General features: G+C 41.3%; 1 protein-coding gene across 1 annotated transcript in view; it reads right to left on the reverse strand.

The window, feature by feature from the left end:
- Positions 1-503: 503 nt before the first annotated feature.
- sdad1 (SDA1 domain containing 1) overlaps positions 504-16,153 on the reverse strand; it is an 86,988-nt gene continuing 71,338 nt past the window's right edge. Inside the window, exons 18-21 of the mRNA XM_068031186.1 lie at positions 10,696-10,883; positions 9,553-9,637; positions 4,705-4,866; positions 504-697 (exon numbers count right to left, since the gene is read on the reverse strand). Of these exons, the coding sequence (XP_067887287.1) occupies positions 656-697; positions 4,705-4,866; positions 9,553-9,637; positions 10,696-10,883 (477 nt within the window). The 3' untranslated portion in view covers positions 504-655. The remainder of the gene's footprint in view (positions 698-4,704; positions 4,867-9,552; positions 9,638-10,695; positions 10,884-16,153) is intronic.

Consider the following 16,153-nt stretch of genomic DNA (forward strand, 5'->3'; position numbering starts at 1 on the left):
TCCCTACAAGTTACTTTGGGGGTGAGCAAAACTCATGTGATCAAATGACTGTCTTCTAAAATCTGTATCCCTGAGCTGCTTGCCTTTTTTCCCCCAGAAGAAATCCCAATCCATAGTGAATTTTGTGTTCATCAAAATGTAGTATTAGTCTTGGGAAATGTAACACTTTCTCATTCAGGCATCAAGTTCAGGTATGAAGTCTGGCCTAACGTGCCTTTGTTATAACCTCAGAAGAGCACCAAACTATACAGTGTGAACTTTCCAACACTCACATCCTGTGTGAGATTGCTCACTTAAAACTTGATGGAGACAACCCAAACTCATTTTATATTGGACCCCTATGGCCAACAGAGAATTTCAGCCAAGCAATCTGGGTTGAAGATGAAAAGCCACCCACCCGATCAGCACTTGTCTTTGCAATGGTTCAACACTTCAGTAGATATTGCATTTCTTTTTTAGACAAAGGTACAGGAAAAGCATTGATTACAGTCACAGTTTTGGCATCGTTCTTTTTATTTTATAGATTATTACTGCACAAAAATATTAAGAAAAATGTCCTCCACAGTTGTGATATTTTGTTTCTGTTGTTTATGTTGTAACATCCTTATTTTGATTGGGAAGAATAAAATCCTGTAAGTGTCCTGGACTCACTTCATCAGTGTTTTTTTCTCTTCAAGAGAGCATCCCGCAGAGCAATCTGTCAAAAGAAATATAACTTCTAAGTCCACACATAGTCCAGTGATCTTCTTACTCCAAAATTATGAGCCGTTCAGTAATATTTTATAATACTTTCAGAAAATACAACGTGATTATGCACAGCAGGTTCTGTACCTTATCCTCAGTAAATATCCAGCAAAATTTGTGTTTTGTGCAGATTTTATGGAAATAATTTCTAAGCTTTTTTTCCCCCCATTAAATTAGCCAGTCATTTAAAAAAATTCATATGTATCTATAATATGTATTTTGGTATAGAACCTTTAGAGAATGGAACAAAGTAGATGAGGTGTACCATCTACAAGACGCACTGCAGCAACTCACCAAGGCTCCTTCGACAGCACCTTCTAAACCCACGACCTCTACCACCTAGAAGGACAAGGGCAGCAGATACATGGGAACACCATGAGCACACGGGCATCCATGAGACGCTGTGGACCATCAGCAGCAGCAGAATTGTATTCAACCACAATCTCTAACTTCATGGCTTGGCATACCCCCCAGTCTAGCATTATCATCAAGCCGGGGGACCAACCTGGGTTCAATTAGGGGTGCAGGAGGGCATGCCAGGAGCAGCACCAGGCTTACCTAAAAATGAGGTGTCAGCCTGGTGAAGCTATAACACAGGACTACTTACATTCCAACCAGTAGAAGCAGCATGTGATAAGACAGGGCTAAACGATCCCACAACCAACAGATCAGATCTAAGCTCTGCAGTCCTGCCACATCCAGTCATAAGTGGTGGGGGACAATTAAACAATTGACAAGAGGAGGAGGCTCCACAAACATCCCCATCCTCTACAATGCGGAGCCCGCACATCAGTGCAAAAGACGAGGCTGAAACATTTGCATCCATCTTCAGCCAGAAGTGCCGAGTGGATGATCCATCTCGGCCTCCTCCTGAGGTCCCCAGCATCACATGCCAGTCTTCAGCCAATCCAATTCACTCCACGTGATTATCAAGAAACAACTGACAGCACTGGATACTGCAAAGGCTATGGGCCCTGACAACATTCGGGCAATAGTATTGAAGGTTTGTGCTCCAGAACTAGCCGCGCCCCTAGCAAAGCTGTTCCAGTACAGCTACAACACTGGCATCTACCCAGCAAGGTGGAAAATTGCCCAGGTATGTCCTGTACAAAAAGCAGGACAAATCCAACCCGGCCAACTACCACCCTATCAATCTACTCCCGATCATCAGCAGTTGTCAACAGCGTTATCAAGCGACACTTGCTCAGCAATAACCTGCTCAGTGACGCTCAGTTTGGGTTCTACCAGGGCCACTCAGCTCCTGACCTCTTTACAGCCTTGGTCCAAACATGGACAAAAGAGCTGAACTCCAGAGGTGAGGTGAGAATGACTGCCCTTGACATCAGGCAGCATTTGACCGAGTGTGGCATCAAGAAGCCCTAGCAAACCTGGAGTCAATGGGAATTGGGGGGGGGGGGGGGGGGGGCGGGGAACTCTCCTTTGGTTGGAGTCATACCTAGTACAAAGGAAGATGATTGTGGTTGTTGGAGGTCAATTACGCAGTCCCAGGACATCACTGCAGGAGTTTTTTTTTTTATAGAGATACAGCACTGAAACAGGCCCTTCGGCCCACCGAGTCTGTGCCGACCAAAAGTGTCCGAGTTCCTCAGCATAGTGTCCTAGGCTCAACCATCTTCAACTGCTTCATAAACGATCATTCCTCCATCATAAGGTCAGAAGTAGGGATGTTGGCTGATGATTGGACAATGTTCAGCACCATTCGCGACTGCTCAGTAGCAGCCCATGTCCAGATGCAGCACGACCTGGACAAAATCCAGGCTTTGACTGATAAGTGGCAAGTAACATTCACGCCATACAAGTGCCAGGCAATGACCATATCAAACAAGAGAGAATCCAACCATCTCCCCTTGACATAAAATGGCATTACCATCACTGAATCCCCCACTATCCTGGGGGTTATCATTGACCATAAACTGAACTGGACCAGCTTTATAAATGCTGTGGCTACAAGAGCAGGTCAGAGGCTGGGAATTCTGCGGCGAGTAACTCACCTCCTGACTCCCCAATGCCTGTCCACCACCTACAAGACATAAGTCAGGAATGGGATGGAATACTCTCCACTTGCCTGGATGAGTGCAGCTCCAACAACACTCAAGAAGCTCGCCACCATTGTTATGAGATTTCTTCTGTTTTTTTTTGTAAAATATGTTTTAAAGAACTTATAGTTGAATTATGGACATTGAGTCATCTGGAGATCGCTGAACTTCATTTTTTAAGTTTCGGGACTGAGTGAAATGTAAACAGACTGGAAGGCGCCTGTGTCCAAATAACCCAGCAGAGGTTGTAATTCTGACTTGGAAAAAAAATGTTTCCAAAGGAATGACAGGCCAAGATTTATGGTTATCATGAGACTTGTTTCTGAACAGTTTTTGGTTTCATTTTGAACTGTTAAAAAAATGCCAGTTGGCGTTTGGCCTGAAAAACAAAAAGTCAGTTGCTGTATGCCTGCCAGGAGAGGACAGCTGATATCTTTCCCTCTTGAAAAGAATTCATGCATCAAGTGTGTTTACTATTTTCTCCTGTATTTGAAGAAATTTTTACTGCTACATTGCTGCTATAAGACCCAAGAAGATCCTTGTTGCTGCTTCCTGCTGTAAAGCCTGACTGGAACTTTCTGTGCTGCATCTCTTGGAAAGCCTGCCCAGACTGATCATCAACATCGCCTGGAAAGAACTGTTCTAGGAAGATCCCACTGACAACTACCTATTTGCCTTTGGGACGCCTTGCCAAAACAAAGGACTCGTTGGGGTGGCATAAAATTCCAGCCAAAGTGTTCATCAGGAATCATGCCCGCATCTTGCGCCTCCACACAAGTTACCTGTTTGATCTGCAATCATTCCTACTCTTTCCTTAGTTAACCTCTTGCACTTTATGTTTTCCTTGATTTTCCTTGCCAATTTTATCATGTTCTCTCTTTGCTTTCCTAATTTCCTTTTTAATTCCATCCCTGCACTTTCTATACTCTTCTAGGCTTTCTGCAGTTTTGAGCTCTTGGCATCTGACATCAGTTTTCTTTTTTGGCCTGATTCTACTCTGTATACTCTTTGACATCCAGGAGTGTCTAGATTTGGGAGTCCCACCCTTTTTCCTTGTGGGAGCATATCTGTTCTGAACCCTCTTTATCTCCTCTTGCCCTGACACTGACCTACCTTCAGGTAGTTGTTTCCGTTCCACTTCTGCCAAATCACATCTCAGCCTAGTAAAATTAGCCTTTCCCTAATTTAAAACGTTTACTCTTGATCTATCTTTTATCCTTTTCCAAAATGACTCTAAATCTAAATGAATTACGATCACTAACACTAAAATGCTCTCCCATTGATACCCCTTCCACTAACCCAACTTAATTCCCTGAAACTAAGTCCAGACTGCCCCTTCTCTTGTTGAACTTGCAACATACTGGCTAAAAAAGTTCTCCTGAATGCATTTTAAGAATTCCACTCCTTCTGTGCCTTTTACACTAATTCTATTCCAGTTAATATGTGGATACCTAAATAATTAAGCAACTAACAGTCAAACATCAATCCTAATACCACTAACCATCTCTTGTTCTCCACATTATCACTTTGAAGACCAACTCTACTTCCTTTGTATGGTTAGCTTTTCTTTTCTCCTCCACTTTTTCTGTTCATTTATAAATGTTATTCATCTCCATTAACTTCTGATGAAGGCTCAATACCAGACATATCCACTTGCCTGATATTTCCACAGATGACCTGCTAAGTGTCTCTAGCATTTTCTGATTGTAAACCAAGAAACAATCAATGATTTCCAAAGGAAATTGTATGGGTATTTGAAGGAAATAAACTCGCAGGACTACGGGGATTGAGTGGGGGAGTGGGACTGACTGGATTGCTCCATGGAAAGCCAACATCGACTCGATGGGCCGAATAGCTCCTTCTATGTCAGAATATACTCTATGACTCTAAGAAAATTAATTACCTGCTTTTCCCTGAAGGAGCGTTTGCCTTTTGATCTCACATTCCGACTGTATCTCATCATCATAAAGTTCTTTTTCTTTTTCTTGTCCTGGTTGGTTGTGCTTGCATATGGATTCAGCTTGTTTCTCTTTTTCACAAATTCATTTCTCTCGGATCTCCCTGCCTGGCAGATTTTAAAAAAGTGAATCACGTGAGGAACACTACAGTGCATTCTAATTACCAGAGAATAACCACTGACTACACATACTGCAGAAATCATAGGGGTAACTGCCAAAGTCATGGTAGGAGATTTTCCAGTGAAATTACTGCCGACAATTTTTCATAAAGTTAGGTTTCACAAATTCCCATGCCTGGCACCCATTACTGTAGTTTGCAGAGTTGTTAAAGTGGTAGTAAGTATCCAATCTGCTGCAGTAACACATTTAAATCAGTTGCTAAGAACTGTAATTTATCCATTATTTGACTAACATTTAATCAGGGACCAATGGACTCTGTTTCAGTTGACTGCTATTACTTGGGCAAAAAAATGGAACACTAAAGCTTCAAAAATGAGCTCAAAATATTTGTTAAAAAACAGCCCAAAGCTCCTCTGGTGAAAACCCAATGACTTAACTGAAATACTGTATTAGATCTATCCATATAACTTTCAATACTAATTAACCAGATAATTATCCTGCTGACTTCCCTGTTTGATCACTGGATTGTGCTGTACTAGATTATGCCAGCTAGAGTGGCAGAGAAAAACAATATTAGCCAAATTCGCTTTTCTAATTGCTCTTAGTCAAAAGGGATGGGCATGTTAGGATGTTGCCAGAGATGAGGGGGTTAGGGGCTTGCATTTATATCACACATTTCACAACTGCCAGACATTCTGTAATGAGAGAGGAATAAGTGACAATCTAGTGGTGTGAGACCTCTTGGGGACGAGCAACCATAATACGATAGAATTCTTCATCAAGATGGAGAGTGACGTAGTTGATTCAGAGACAAGGGTCCTGAATCTTAGTAAAGGAAACTACGAAGATATGAGGCGCAAGTTGGTCATGACGGATTGGGAAACGTTACTTAAAGGGATGATGGTGGATAGGCAATGGCAAACATTTAAAGAGCGCATGGATGAACTGCAACAATTGTTCATCCCTGTCTGGCGCAAAAGTAAAACGGGAAAGGTAGCCAAACCATGGCTTACAAGGGAAATTAGAGATAGCATTAGATCCAAGGAAGAGGCATATAAATTTGCCAGGAAAAACAAGAGACCTGAGGATTGGGAGCAGTTTAGAATTCAGCAAAGGAGGACCAAGGGATTGATTAAAAAGGGGAAAATAGAGTATGAGAGCAAGCTTGCGGGAAAGGGAAATCATGCTTGACAAATCTACTAGAATTCTTCGAGGATGTAACTAGTAGAGTTGATGTGGGGGGGGAGCCAGTGGATGTGGTTTATTTGGACTTTGAGAAGGCTTTCGACATAAGAGATTAGCATGTAAGATTAAAGGGCATGGGATTGGGGGTAGTGTATTGCGATGGATAGAAAATTGGTTGGTGGACAGGAAACAAAGAGTAGGGATAAATGGATCTTTTTCCGAATGGCAGGCAGTGACTAGTGGGGTACCGCAGGGATCGGTGCTAGGACCCCAGCTATTCACAATATCTATTAATGATTTAGATGAGGGAACTAAATGTAATATGAGGGGCATGGACAGGGTGGATAGGGAGCAGCTGTTCCCCTTAGTTGAAGGGTCAGTTACGAGGGGACACAGGTTTAAGGTGAGGGGCAGGAGGTTTAAGGGGGATTTGAGGAAGAACTTTTTTACCCAGAGGGTGGAGACGGTCTGGAATGCACTGCCTGGGAGGGTGGTAGAGGCAGGTTGCCTCACATCCTTTAAAAAGTACCTGGATGAGCACTTGGCACATCATAACATTCAAGGCTATGGGCCAAGTGCTGGCAAATGGGACTAGGTAGACAGGTCAGGTGTCTTTAATGCATCGGTGCAGACTCGATGGGCCAAAGGGCCTCTTCTGCACTGTATTATTCTGTGATTCTGTGATCTCCAAATTTGCAGATGACACAAAACTGGGTGGGAGGGTGAGTTGTGAGGAGGATGCAGAGAGGCTTCAGGGTGATTTGGACAAGTTAAGTGAGTGGGCTAATGCATGGCAGATGCAGTATAATGTGGATAAATGTGAGGTTATCCACTTTGGTAGCGAAAACAGGAAGGCAGATTATTATCTGAACGGCTATAAACTGAGAGAGGGGAATATACAGCAAGATCTGGGTGTTCTCGTACACCAGTCGCTGAAGGTAAGCATGCAGGTCCAACAGGCGGTAAAAAAGGCAAATGGTATGTTGGCCTTCATAGCGAGAGGATTAGAGTACAGAAGCAGGGATGTCTTGCTGCAATTATACAGGGTCTTGGTGAGGCCATACAAGGAATATTGTGTGCAGTTTTGGTCTCCTTAACTGAGGAAGGATGTTCTTGCTATAGAGGGAGTGCAGCAAAGGTTTACCAGACTGATTCCCGGGAGGGCGGGACTGACATATGAGGAGATATTGAGTCGGTTAGGATTATATTCGCTGGAGTTCAGAAGAGTGAGGGGAGATCGCAGAAACCTATAAAATTCTAACAGGACTTGACAGGGTAGATGCAGGAAGGATGTTCCCGATGGTGGGGGAGTCCAGAACCAGGGGACATTGTCCAAGGATACGGGGTAAACCTTTCCGGACTGAGATGAGGAGAAATTTCTTCACCCAGAGAGTGGTGAGCCTGTGGAATTCGCTACCACAGAAAGCAGTTGAGGCCAAAACATTGTATGTTTTCAAGAAGGAGTTAGATATAGCTCTTGGGTCTAAAGGGATCAAAGGGTATGGGGCGAAAGCTGGAACAGGCTACTGAGTTGGATGATCAGCCATGATCATAATGAATGGCGGAGCAGGCTCGAAGGGTCAAATGGCCTACTCCTGCTCCTATTTTCTATGTTTCTATCTCAAAATGCTTTAAAGCCAATGGAGTACTTTTTGAAATGTAGTCACTATTGTAACACAGGAAACACGGCAACAAGCTCACATAAACAGCAATGTGATAATGACCAGATAATCTGTTTTTGTGATGGTTATTAAGGAACAAACATTGGCCAGGACACCAGGGATAACTCCCCTGTTCTTCTCTGAAATAATGTTAAAGGATCTTTTACGTTCACCTGAAAAGGGCAGATGGACCCTTGGATTTTAACCTGTCATCCGAAAGATGGCATCTCTGACAGTGCAGTACTCCCTCAGTACTGCACTGGAGTGTCAGCTTTGATTTTTGTGCTCAATTCCTGGAGTGGGACTTGAATCTGGATCCTTGACTCAGAGGTGAGATTGCTACCAACTGTTAGAATTACACTTAAGATTCTAGTGCTTTTCACTGGAGCCAGTGCACACACAATAAGCTGAAAGGCCTCCTCCTGTGCTGTAACTTCTAAATTTAAGGAAGGGTGATGTGATAACAGATTGTGAAAGCTCGTGATGAAATAAACAGTGACAAATTGTTACAGTATTGCCGACCAGTGGAAAATCTGTCTTTACACAGGGAATTCTTAGAATGTGAAATTCTTTGGCAAACTGTTATCGAAGCAAAGCCCATAAATTCTTTTCAAAGGGAATTAGATAAGTTGCTTGAATTTAAAAGGCATGGGAAGCAATGAGGACAATGGGATTAGGCTTAGTGGCTTGTGTAGTTAAGAAGAATGGCACAGACATGATGAGCCATTAGGCCTCTTTCTATGCTGTAACACTGCCTCATTCTATGGCTATGCACCTCAGAATTTCACTGGCTGTGAAGTGCTCTGGGACATCTGATGATTTGAAAGGTGCCATATGAACACAAGCATGTCAATTCAATCAAATCATTTCTCTTTAACTTTGTGCAGAGGAAAAGATACCCCCAGGAGAGAACATAATTGCACGTAACCATGATGCTCCGTACAGCCAAATAACCTGTAAACACTTGCAGCTTAGACTCACATAAGAATGGCTAGCTTTGCAAAGTACCAGAATTGTCATCACCTGTGGAATTGTGCCAGACATGAGCTATTACTGCCAGGAGAAGAGCAGAAAAAATTGGAGGAGCAGGAGAATTTAGGAAAATAAAGCATAAAATTAAAATTGTACACAATTAAATGTGATCGGGAGAACAGTGTGTTATAAAACAGTCAAATGCTATACAACGGAACCTCAACAAGTCAACTACCTAAGGCACTTATCATAAGTGGTCGATTTAGCAGGGTGGTCGCGTGAGTGGGAAAGAAAAATTGATGGTTCGTTTCAGCTGAGCTCTATTATACATACTGCCATCGAGCCTTATGGTTGAAAAACGTTCTGATACATTTATTAAATATGTTAAGTTTACATAACAACAGAAACAGGATATGATGACCAACAGCTTTTCTCCACTTTTACACCAGGATTTGGTGCAATGCACAAGGATTGGTCACAATAAAAGTTTTGGCATAACTATGAAAGGAAATTAAATCCTCAAGAATCCATGTTCTTTGAGGTCTTTACTGACCAAAAAAAAAGAATCGAAATTAACTATTAGTTGCATGTGGCTTTTTAAAATTGCCTAAATTATATTTTAGTGCACTTTGGGCACAGTGGTGCTTTGAATTGAGGCATCAACACCATGTCTAAAATGCAAAATGTACGTACATATATAATTTAAAAAATCAGAGCCGTCCCCAGGTAATGCATTGCCCAGGGAGAAAATAAGAAAATACTGTCAGAAGAACAAAGTGTTCATTCCTTTAAAGAGACAAAAACATTAGAATACATCGAAGCTATGACTAAGAATATTTACTAACAATTTCTTACCATTGCTGTTGCTAGTCGAGTTTCTTTATCTGATTTCGGTTTTTTATGGAGTCGTTCTATATTTCGCAGTGAAAGCAGCTCTCCTCTGAAAGTTTAAGAGTTTTACTATTAAATGTTGAAAACTGAAAAGACAGATTCCTTAGCAGGAGAAAAGCAACAATAAATCCCAAGGTTTTCAATACTTTCAGCAGGGGTCAAAAAACAATTGGCAATTATAACAATTGGCTTGCAGAATAGATCACCCTTGTTCTAACGTCATCTCAGGGATAAGTTGGATGAATGTTCTGCTAGCTCATTTTGATTTGATGTTTGAACAAGAAATTATATATATATATATATATATATATATATATATAACGTCATAAGCATTTTACATATAGCATGCATTTCCTATGCTTACAGGGAGGTTGTGGCATGCTATTCCCATCCGATTGGAAGCAAGTTTTAAGCTGTAAGGCATGTATACACACCATTATACTTAGCTTTCAGTACTCACAGAGTTTGGTAGCACTATGTGCTTGATAAAGCTGGCCCAATCCCCCTGCACTTCCTGATGCTGCCACCCACCCATTCGCACATTCTTGCCTGTTCACACCTCCCCGCACCAACGCTTTGGGCCTACGTACACATGCTAGCCACTGTCTTAACTGCAACTTCCAGCCTACTGCACTTGGCCTCAATCACTGCTTGCTGCCTCGTTGCTTCCTCTGGTCTTGGCAGTTTGCTTTTTCGCAACACCCACCCCCCCCTTCACCCCTAGTGCCCACTGCTCTAATAATGAGTGTGCTTGCTGTACTGGAAATTAGTAAATCAGGTCCGGGGGGGAAATTGGGTAAGAGGTGGGGTTACAGCATAATATGATCACACGACTAAACATTATGAAGTAAAGGTACACTAGATTGTAGGAAATGTGAGATCTGCTTATGGGAGAGACTAGTTACACTGAACCCAAGTGAGTATCTAATACAGATCTGACGTGTGAAACAATGTTTTTATGTTATCAAGAAAACTGTGACAAATTAAGGGGAGAAGTAGTTTAAGTACACCTAGCATTGTGTCACATATAACCCTGAATCTCCTGGAACTTGTTTGATTGCAGTAGAGAGGTTTTGTTCACATTAATTTTGCAAAAAAAATACATACTTGCTTTCATCACTGACATCCTCAACAATTTTCCTCTTTTGACTTTTTCCAGGGGCAGCGTCAATTTCTTTGGCCATTTGGGCCAGACGGATTTTCTTGAAATCTTCCTGCGTTAGGAGACGGCTCGCACTGACAATTGCTGCTTTAGCTTTCCGGGCTTCTGTGGGCATACTACTCAGCTTCTCCACCTTTTGAAATACAAACCTTTGCTGAAAACAATCTACTAGAAACATGTCATGGAGTTTTATTTCAAAATCTTGCATTTGTCAATCAATGTGAAAAGGATACAATCTTGTCGTTTATTGCAAGGTGAATGGAATATAAAACTAGGGATGTTTTGCTAGAGTTGTATAGGCAATTGGTGAGACCACATCTGAAATACTATGTACAGTTTTGGTCTCCTTATTTAAGAAAGGATATAAGTGCATTACAGGCAGTTCAGAGAAGGTTCACTCAACTGATATCTGGGATGGGGTTTTGGGGGGGGGGGGGGGAGGGTGGTTATCATATGAAGAAAGGTTGGACAGGTTGGGGTCTGTATCCATTGGAGTTAAAGAATGAGAGGTGATTTTATTGAAACATATAAGATCCTGAAGGGACTTGACAGGGTGGATGCTGAAAGGATGTTTCCCCTTGTGGGAGAGACTCAAACTAGCAGACACAGTTTTAAAATAAGGGGTCGCCCATTTAAGATGGAGATGAGGAGAATTTTTTTTCTCTCGGAAGGTTGTGAGTCTTTGGAATTCTTTTCCCCAGAAAGCGGTGGAGGCAGGGTCATTGAATATTTTTAAGGCAGAGGTAGATAAACTCTTGACTGACAAGGGAAAGAGTATTGGAGGGTAGGCAGGAAAATGAAGTTAAGGCCACAATCAGAACAGCCATGATCTTACTAAATGGCAGAGCAGGCTCGAAGGGGCTAAATGGCCTACTCCTGCTCCTAATTTATATGTTTGTATGTTAATGGAATGTGTTCTGACGAAAGAGTCACTACTTGAGATGTTAGATTGTCTTTTCTCTTTTCAGATGCCAATCGGCCACCTGTGTATTTCCAGCATTTTCCTTTCTCCTGTTTTTACCTCTGAATTTATTGTACTTTCGAGCTAGCACAAATATCTTTAGTCCTCTTGCTCAGTGGTCACTTAAGCTACTCTGTCACCACATATAATTTGTTCAAACATCTTTCCTGTTGTTCAAGCATTTTTAAAAATATTGTACAAGCCTTGCAGAAATAGGCGTCCAGAGGAATAAATCTGCAAGGAAATTAGAGAGATGCAAGAACTATAGAGTAGTTATAATTATCCTAATATAGACTGGGATAGTAATAGTGTAAAGGGCAGAGAGGGAGAAGGGTTTCTAAAGTGTGTTCGGGAGATTTTTTTTTTACATCTGTATGTTTGCAATCCAACGAGGAAAGAGGCATTGCTGTATCTAGGGAATGAGGTGGGGCAAGTGAATCAACTGCCAGTAAGGGAACATTTAGGGGACAATGACCATAGTATCATAAGGTTTAGATTAGCTATGTAAAAGGACAAAGGGGAATCCAGAGTATAAGCAATTAATTGGGGAATGGTCAATTTTAGTGGGGTGAGAACAAATCTGGCCCAGGTAAATTAGAGTCCAAGACTGACAAGCAAAACCGTAATGGAACAATGGGCTGCCTTTAAAGAAGAAATTGTGCGGATACAGTGAAGGCACATTCCCATGAGCTGGAAAGGTAGGACAAACAAATCTAGAACTCCCTGGATGACAAAAGAGATAAAGAATAAGATGAAGCAGAAAAAAAGTGCATATGACAGATGTCAGGTTGATAATACAAGTGAGAACTGGGCTGAATACAGAAAGTTCAAAGGGGAAGTGAAAAAAGAAATGAGAAGCATAGAAAGCATATGAGAAGAGACTGGCAGTCAACATAAAAGGGAGTCCAAAAGTCTTCTAGAGGCATATAGATAGTAAAAAGGTGGTAAAAGGAGGGGTAGGGCCATTTAGGGAGCAAAAAGGGATTTACGCATGGAGATAGATGGGATGGCTGAGGTACTAAATGAGTATTTTGCATTTGTCTTTACCAAGAAAGAAGATGCTGCCAAAGCCATAGTGAAAGAGGACGTAGTAGAAACAATGAATGGGCTAAAAATTGATAAAGAGGTATTAAATGCATCTGAGGATACTGAGGAAAGGAAGGGTGGAAGTTGCTGAGGCACTGGCCATAATCTTCCAATCCTCCTTCGATACAGGGGTGGTGCTAAAGGACTGAAGAATTGTAAATGTTACATCCCTTGTTCAAAAAAAGGGTACAAGGATAAAGCAAGCAACTACATGCCAGTCAGTTTAACTTTGGTGGTAGGCAAGCTTTTAGAAACGATAATCCAGCAGAAAATTAACAGCCACTTGGACAAATGCAGATTAACTAAGGAAAGTCAGGCACAGGTTTGTTAAGGGCGAATTGTGGTTAACTAATTTGACTGAGATTTTCAATGAAGTCACAAGAGGAAGTTGAAGAGTGTAATGTGGTTGATATGGTGTACATGGACTTCCAAAAGGCACCTGATAAAGTGCCAAATAACAGGCTTGGCAGCAAAGTTGAAATCCATGGAATAAAAGGAACAGTAGCAGCATGGATATGAAGTTGGCTGAGTATTGTTGAACGGCTGATTTTCAGATTGGAGGAAGGTATATTGTGGGGTTCCCCGGGGTTGGTATTAGGACCACAGCTTTTCTTGATCTATATTAATGACCTAGAATTGGGTGTACAGGGCACAATTTCAAAACTTGCAAATGACACAAAATTTGGAAATATTGTGAATTGTGAGGAGGATAGTGATAGACTTCAAGAGGACATAGGCAGGCTGGTGGAACGGGTGGACGCGTGGCAGATGAAATTTTGAAACTCAATGCAGAGAAATGTGAAGAGATACATTTTGGTAGGAAGAACAAGGAAAAGCAATATAAAATAAAAGGATACAATTCTAAAGAGGGTGCAGGAGCAGAGGGACCAGGGGTATATGTGCACAAATCATTGAAAGTGGCAACACAGGTTGAGAAAACAATGATAATTAACGAGACTTTTATAAAACACGGGTTTGGCCTCAATTCAGCTTAAAGAGGTGAGGGTAAGGCAGATAGAGAGGGAAACGTAAAAAACTGGCAAAGCCGCCGACTCGCGGAGCCTGGTAAAAGGAATAAAACAGGTCAACATCAAGGGTGCAACCGCTTTGCAGGTACAGTGTTCCAATGCATAGTCCTCATCCTAAACACAAATCCAGGGGGAGATAGATGGGATAAGCACCAAAATACCTCTTCAAAGAAAAAAATGTCAAATGCGTTATTGACAATTTTTAAAAATGTATTCTGTAGTGCAACTTTAAGCTGAGTTGATTCAATTATGACAAATTAGGGAGTTAAGTAAAAAACTTGGAATAATAATCATGGGGTATTTTAAATACCCTGGCATTAATTGGACAGAAGAGGTAAAGGGGATAAAGAAATGGAATTCCTACTATATATTCTTTCTAATCCAACATGTAAAAGATCAAACAAGGGAAGATTTGCTATTGGATCTAGTAATGGGGAATGAACCAGAGCAGATGACAGAAGTAAAGGTAGGGGTACATCTGGGCAATAGTGACCATAATATATGCTTTAAGATGTTAGAGAAGGACATAAGTATGGTGAAAACCAGCTTAATAGAGTGCAGAAAAGCTGATTTTGAGGGGCGAAGAATAGAACTTGGTAAAATAAAACGGGAAACAACAATGCAGAACATCAATGGGAAACATTTCAAATGATGTTCAACAGAGTGCAGGAAAAATATATTCTGCTAAAAGGAAAGAAATTAACGACTACTGATACTCCATGGATAAATAAAAACATAAGGGAATAATTGAGGGTTAGGAAAGAGGCATATGTTAAGTACATAGGCAGCAGAGGAATGCATGATAAGAGAGGATACAAAGAGATTAGTAGAGAAGTCAAAAATATTTGAAAGGCAAAGAGGAAGTATGAAATTAAATCATCAAAGAACATAAAATAAAATGGTAAAATATTTTACAAGCACATCAGTAAACAAAGGAAGGCTGTGATGGAAATAGGACCAGTGATAGACTGTATAATACCGCCGTTAACGATAGAGAGATGGCAGAAATATTAAGTAATTATTTTGCTTCAGTGTTTACTAGGGAGATAGAACAGGTAGACATGACATTGAATGATTACATGAGAAACGAGATAAGTGCATTTAAAATAAAAAAACAGATGTATTAAATACATTAATCAAAGAGGATAAAACCTCTGGACCAGATGGATTGCATCCAAGTATTTTAACAGACTCTATGGAAGAGATAGCAGAGGTATTACTACACATATTTAATAATTTATTAGAAAAAGGCATAGTGCCAGAAAACTGGTAGATAGCTAATGTAATTCCTATATTTAAGAAGGGGGACAGAACATGCCCAGCGAATTATGAACCAGTCAGCTTAACATCAGTGGTAGGAAAAATAATGGAATCCCTAATAAAGGAGAGAATAGAAGAACATCTTGAAATGAAAGAGATCATAAATAGTCAGCATGGCTTTCAAAAAGGAAAATCTTGCTCCACCAATCTTATTGAATACTTTTAGGTAGTAACAGATAGTCAATGATAATGTAGTAGATGTAATTTACGGCACAGTGGCGCAGTGGTTAGCACCGCAGCCTCACAGCTCCAGGGACCCGGGTTCGATTCCGGGTACTGCCTGTGTGGAGTTTGCAAGTTCTCCCTGTGTCTGCGTGGATTTTCTCCGGGTGCTCCGGTTTCCTCCCACAAGCCAAAAGACTTGCAGGTTGATAGGTAAATTGGCCATTATAAATTGTCACTAGTATAGGTAGGGAAATATAGGGACAGGTGGGGATGTTTGGTAGGAATATGGGATTAGTGTAGGATTAGTATAAATGGGTGGTTGATGTTCGGCACAGACTCGGTGGGCCGAAGGGCCTGTTTCAGTGCTGTATCGCTAATCTAATCTAATTTATCTGGATTTTCAAAAAGCATTCAATAAGGAGCCCCATAATAGACTAATGAATAAGGTCAGAGAATGCGAAGTCAGGGGAATAATGTCAGAATGGATTGCTAGCTGGCTTCAAGACAGAAAGCAGAGAGTGGGAGTAAAGGGTAGTTATTTAGACTGGCAGGAAGTGGGAAGTGGTGTTCCACAAGGATCAGTGCTGGGGCCACTGCTATTCACAATTTACGTTAATGATTTGGGCTTTGGAATCAAAGACACAATTTCTAAATTTGTGGATGACACCAAGTTTGCAAGTTCTCCCTGTGACCGCGTGGGTTTTCACCGGGTGCTCCGGTTTCCTCCCACAGCCAAAGACTTGCAGGTTGATAGATAAATTGGCCATTATAAATTGCCCCTAATATAGGTAGGTGGTAGGGGAATATAGGGAAGGTGGGGATGTGGTAGGAATATGGGATTAG

This window comes from Heterodontus francisci, chromosome 1 (genome assembly GCF_036365525.1).
Source record: "Heterodontus francisci isolate sHetFra1 chromosome 1, sHetFra1.hap1, whole genome shotgun sequence".
Classification (NCBI taxonomy): Eukaryota; Metazoa; Chordata; class Chondrichthyes; order Heterodontiformes; family Heterodontidae; genus Heterodontus; species Heterodontus francisci.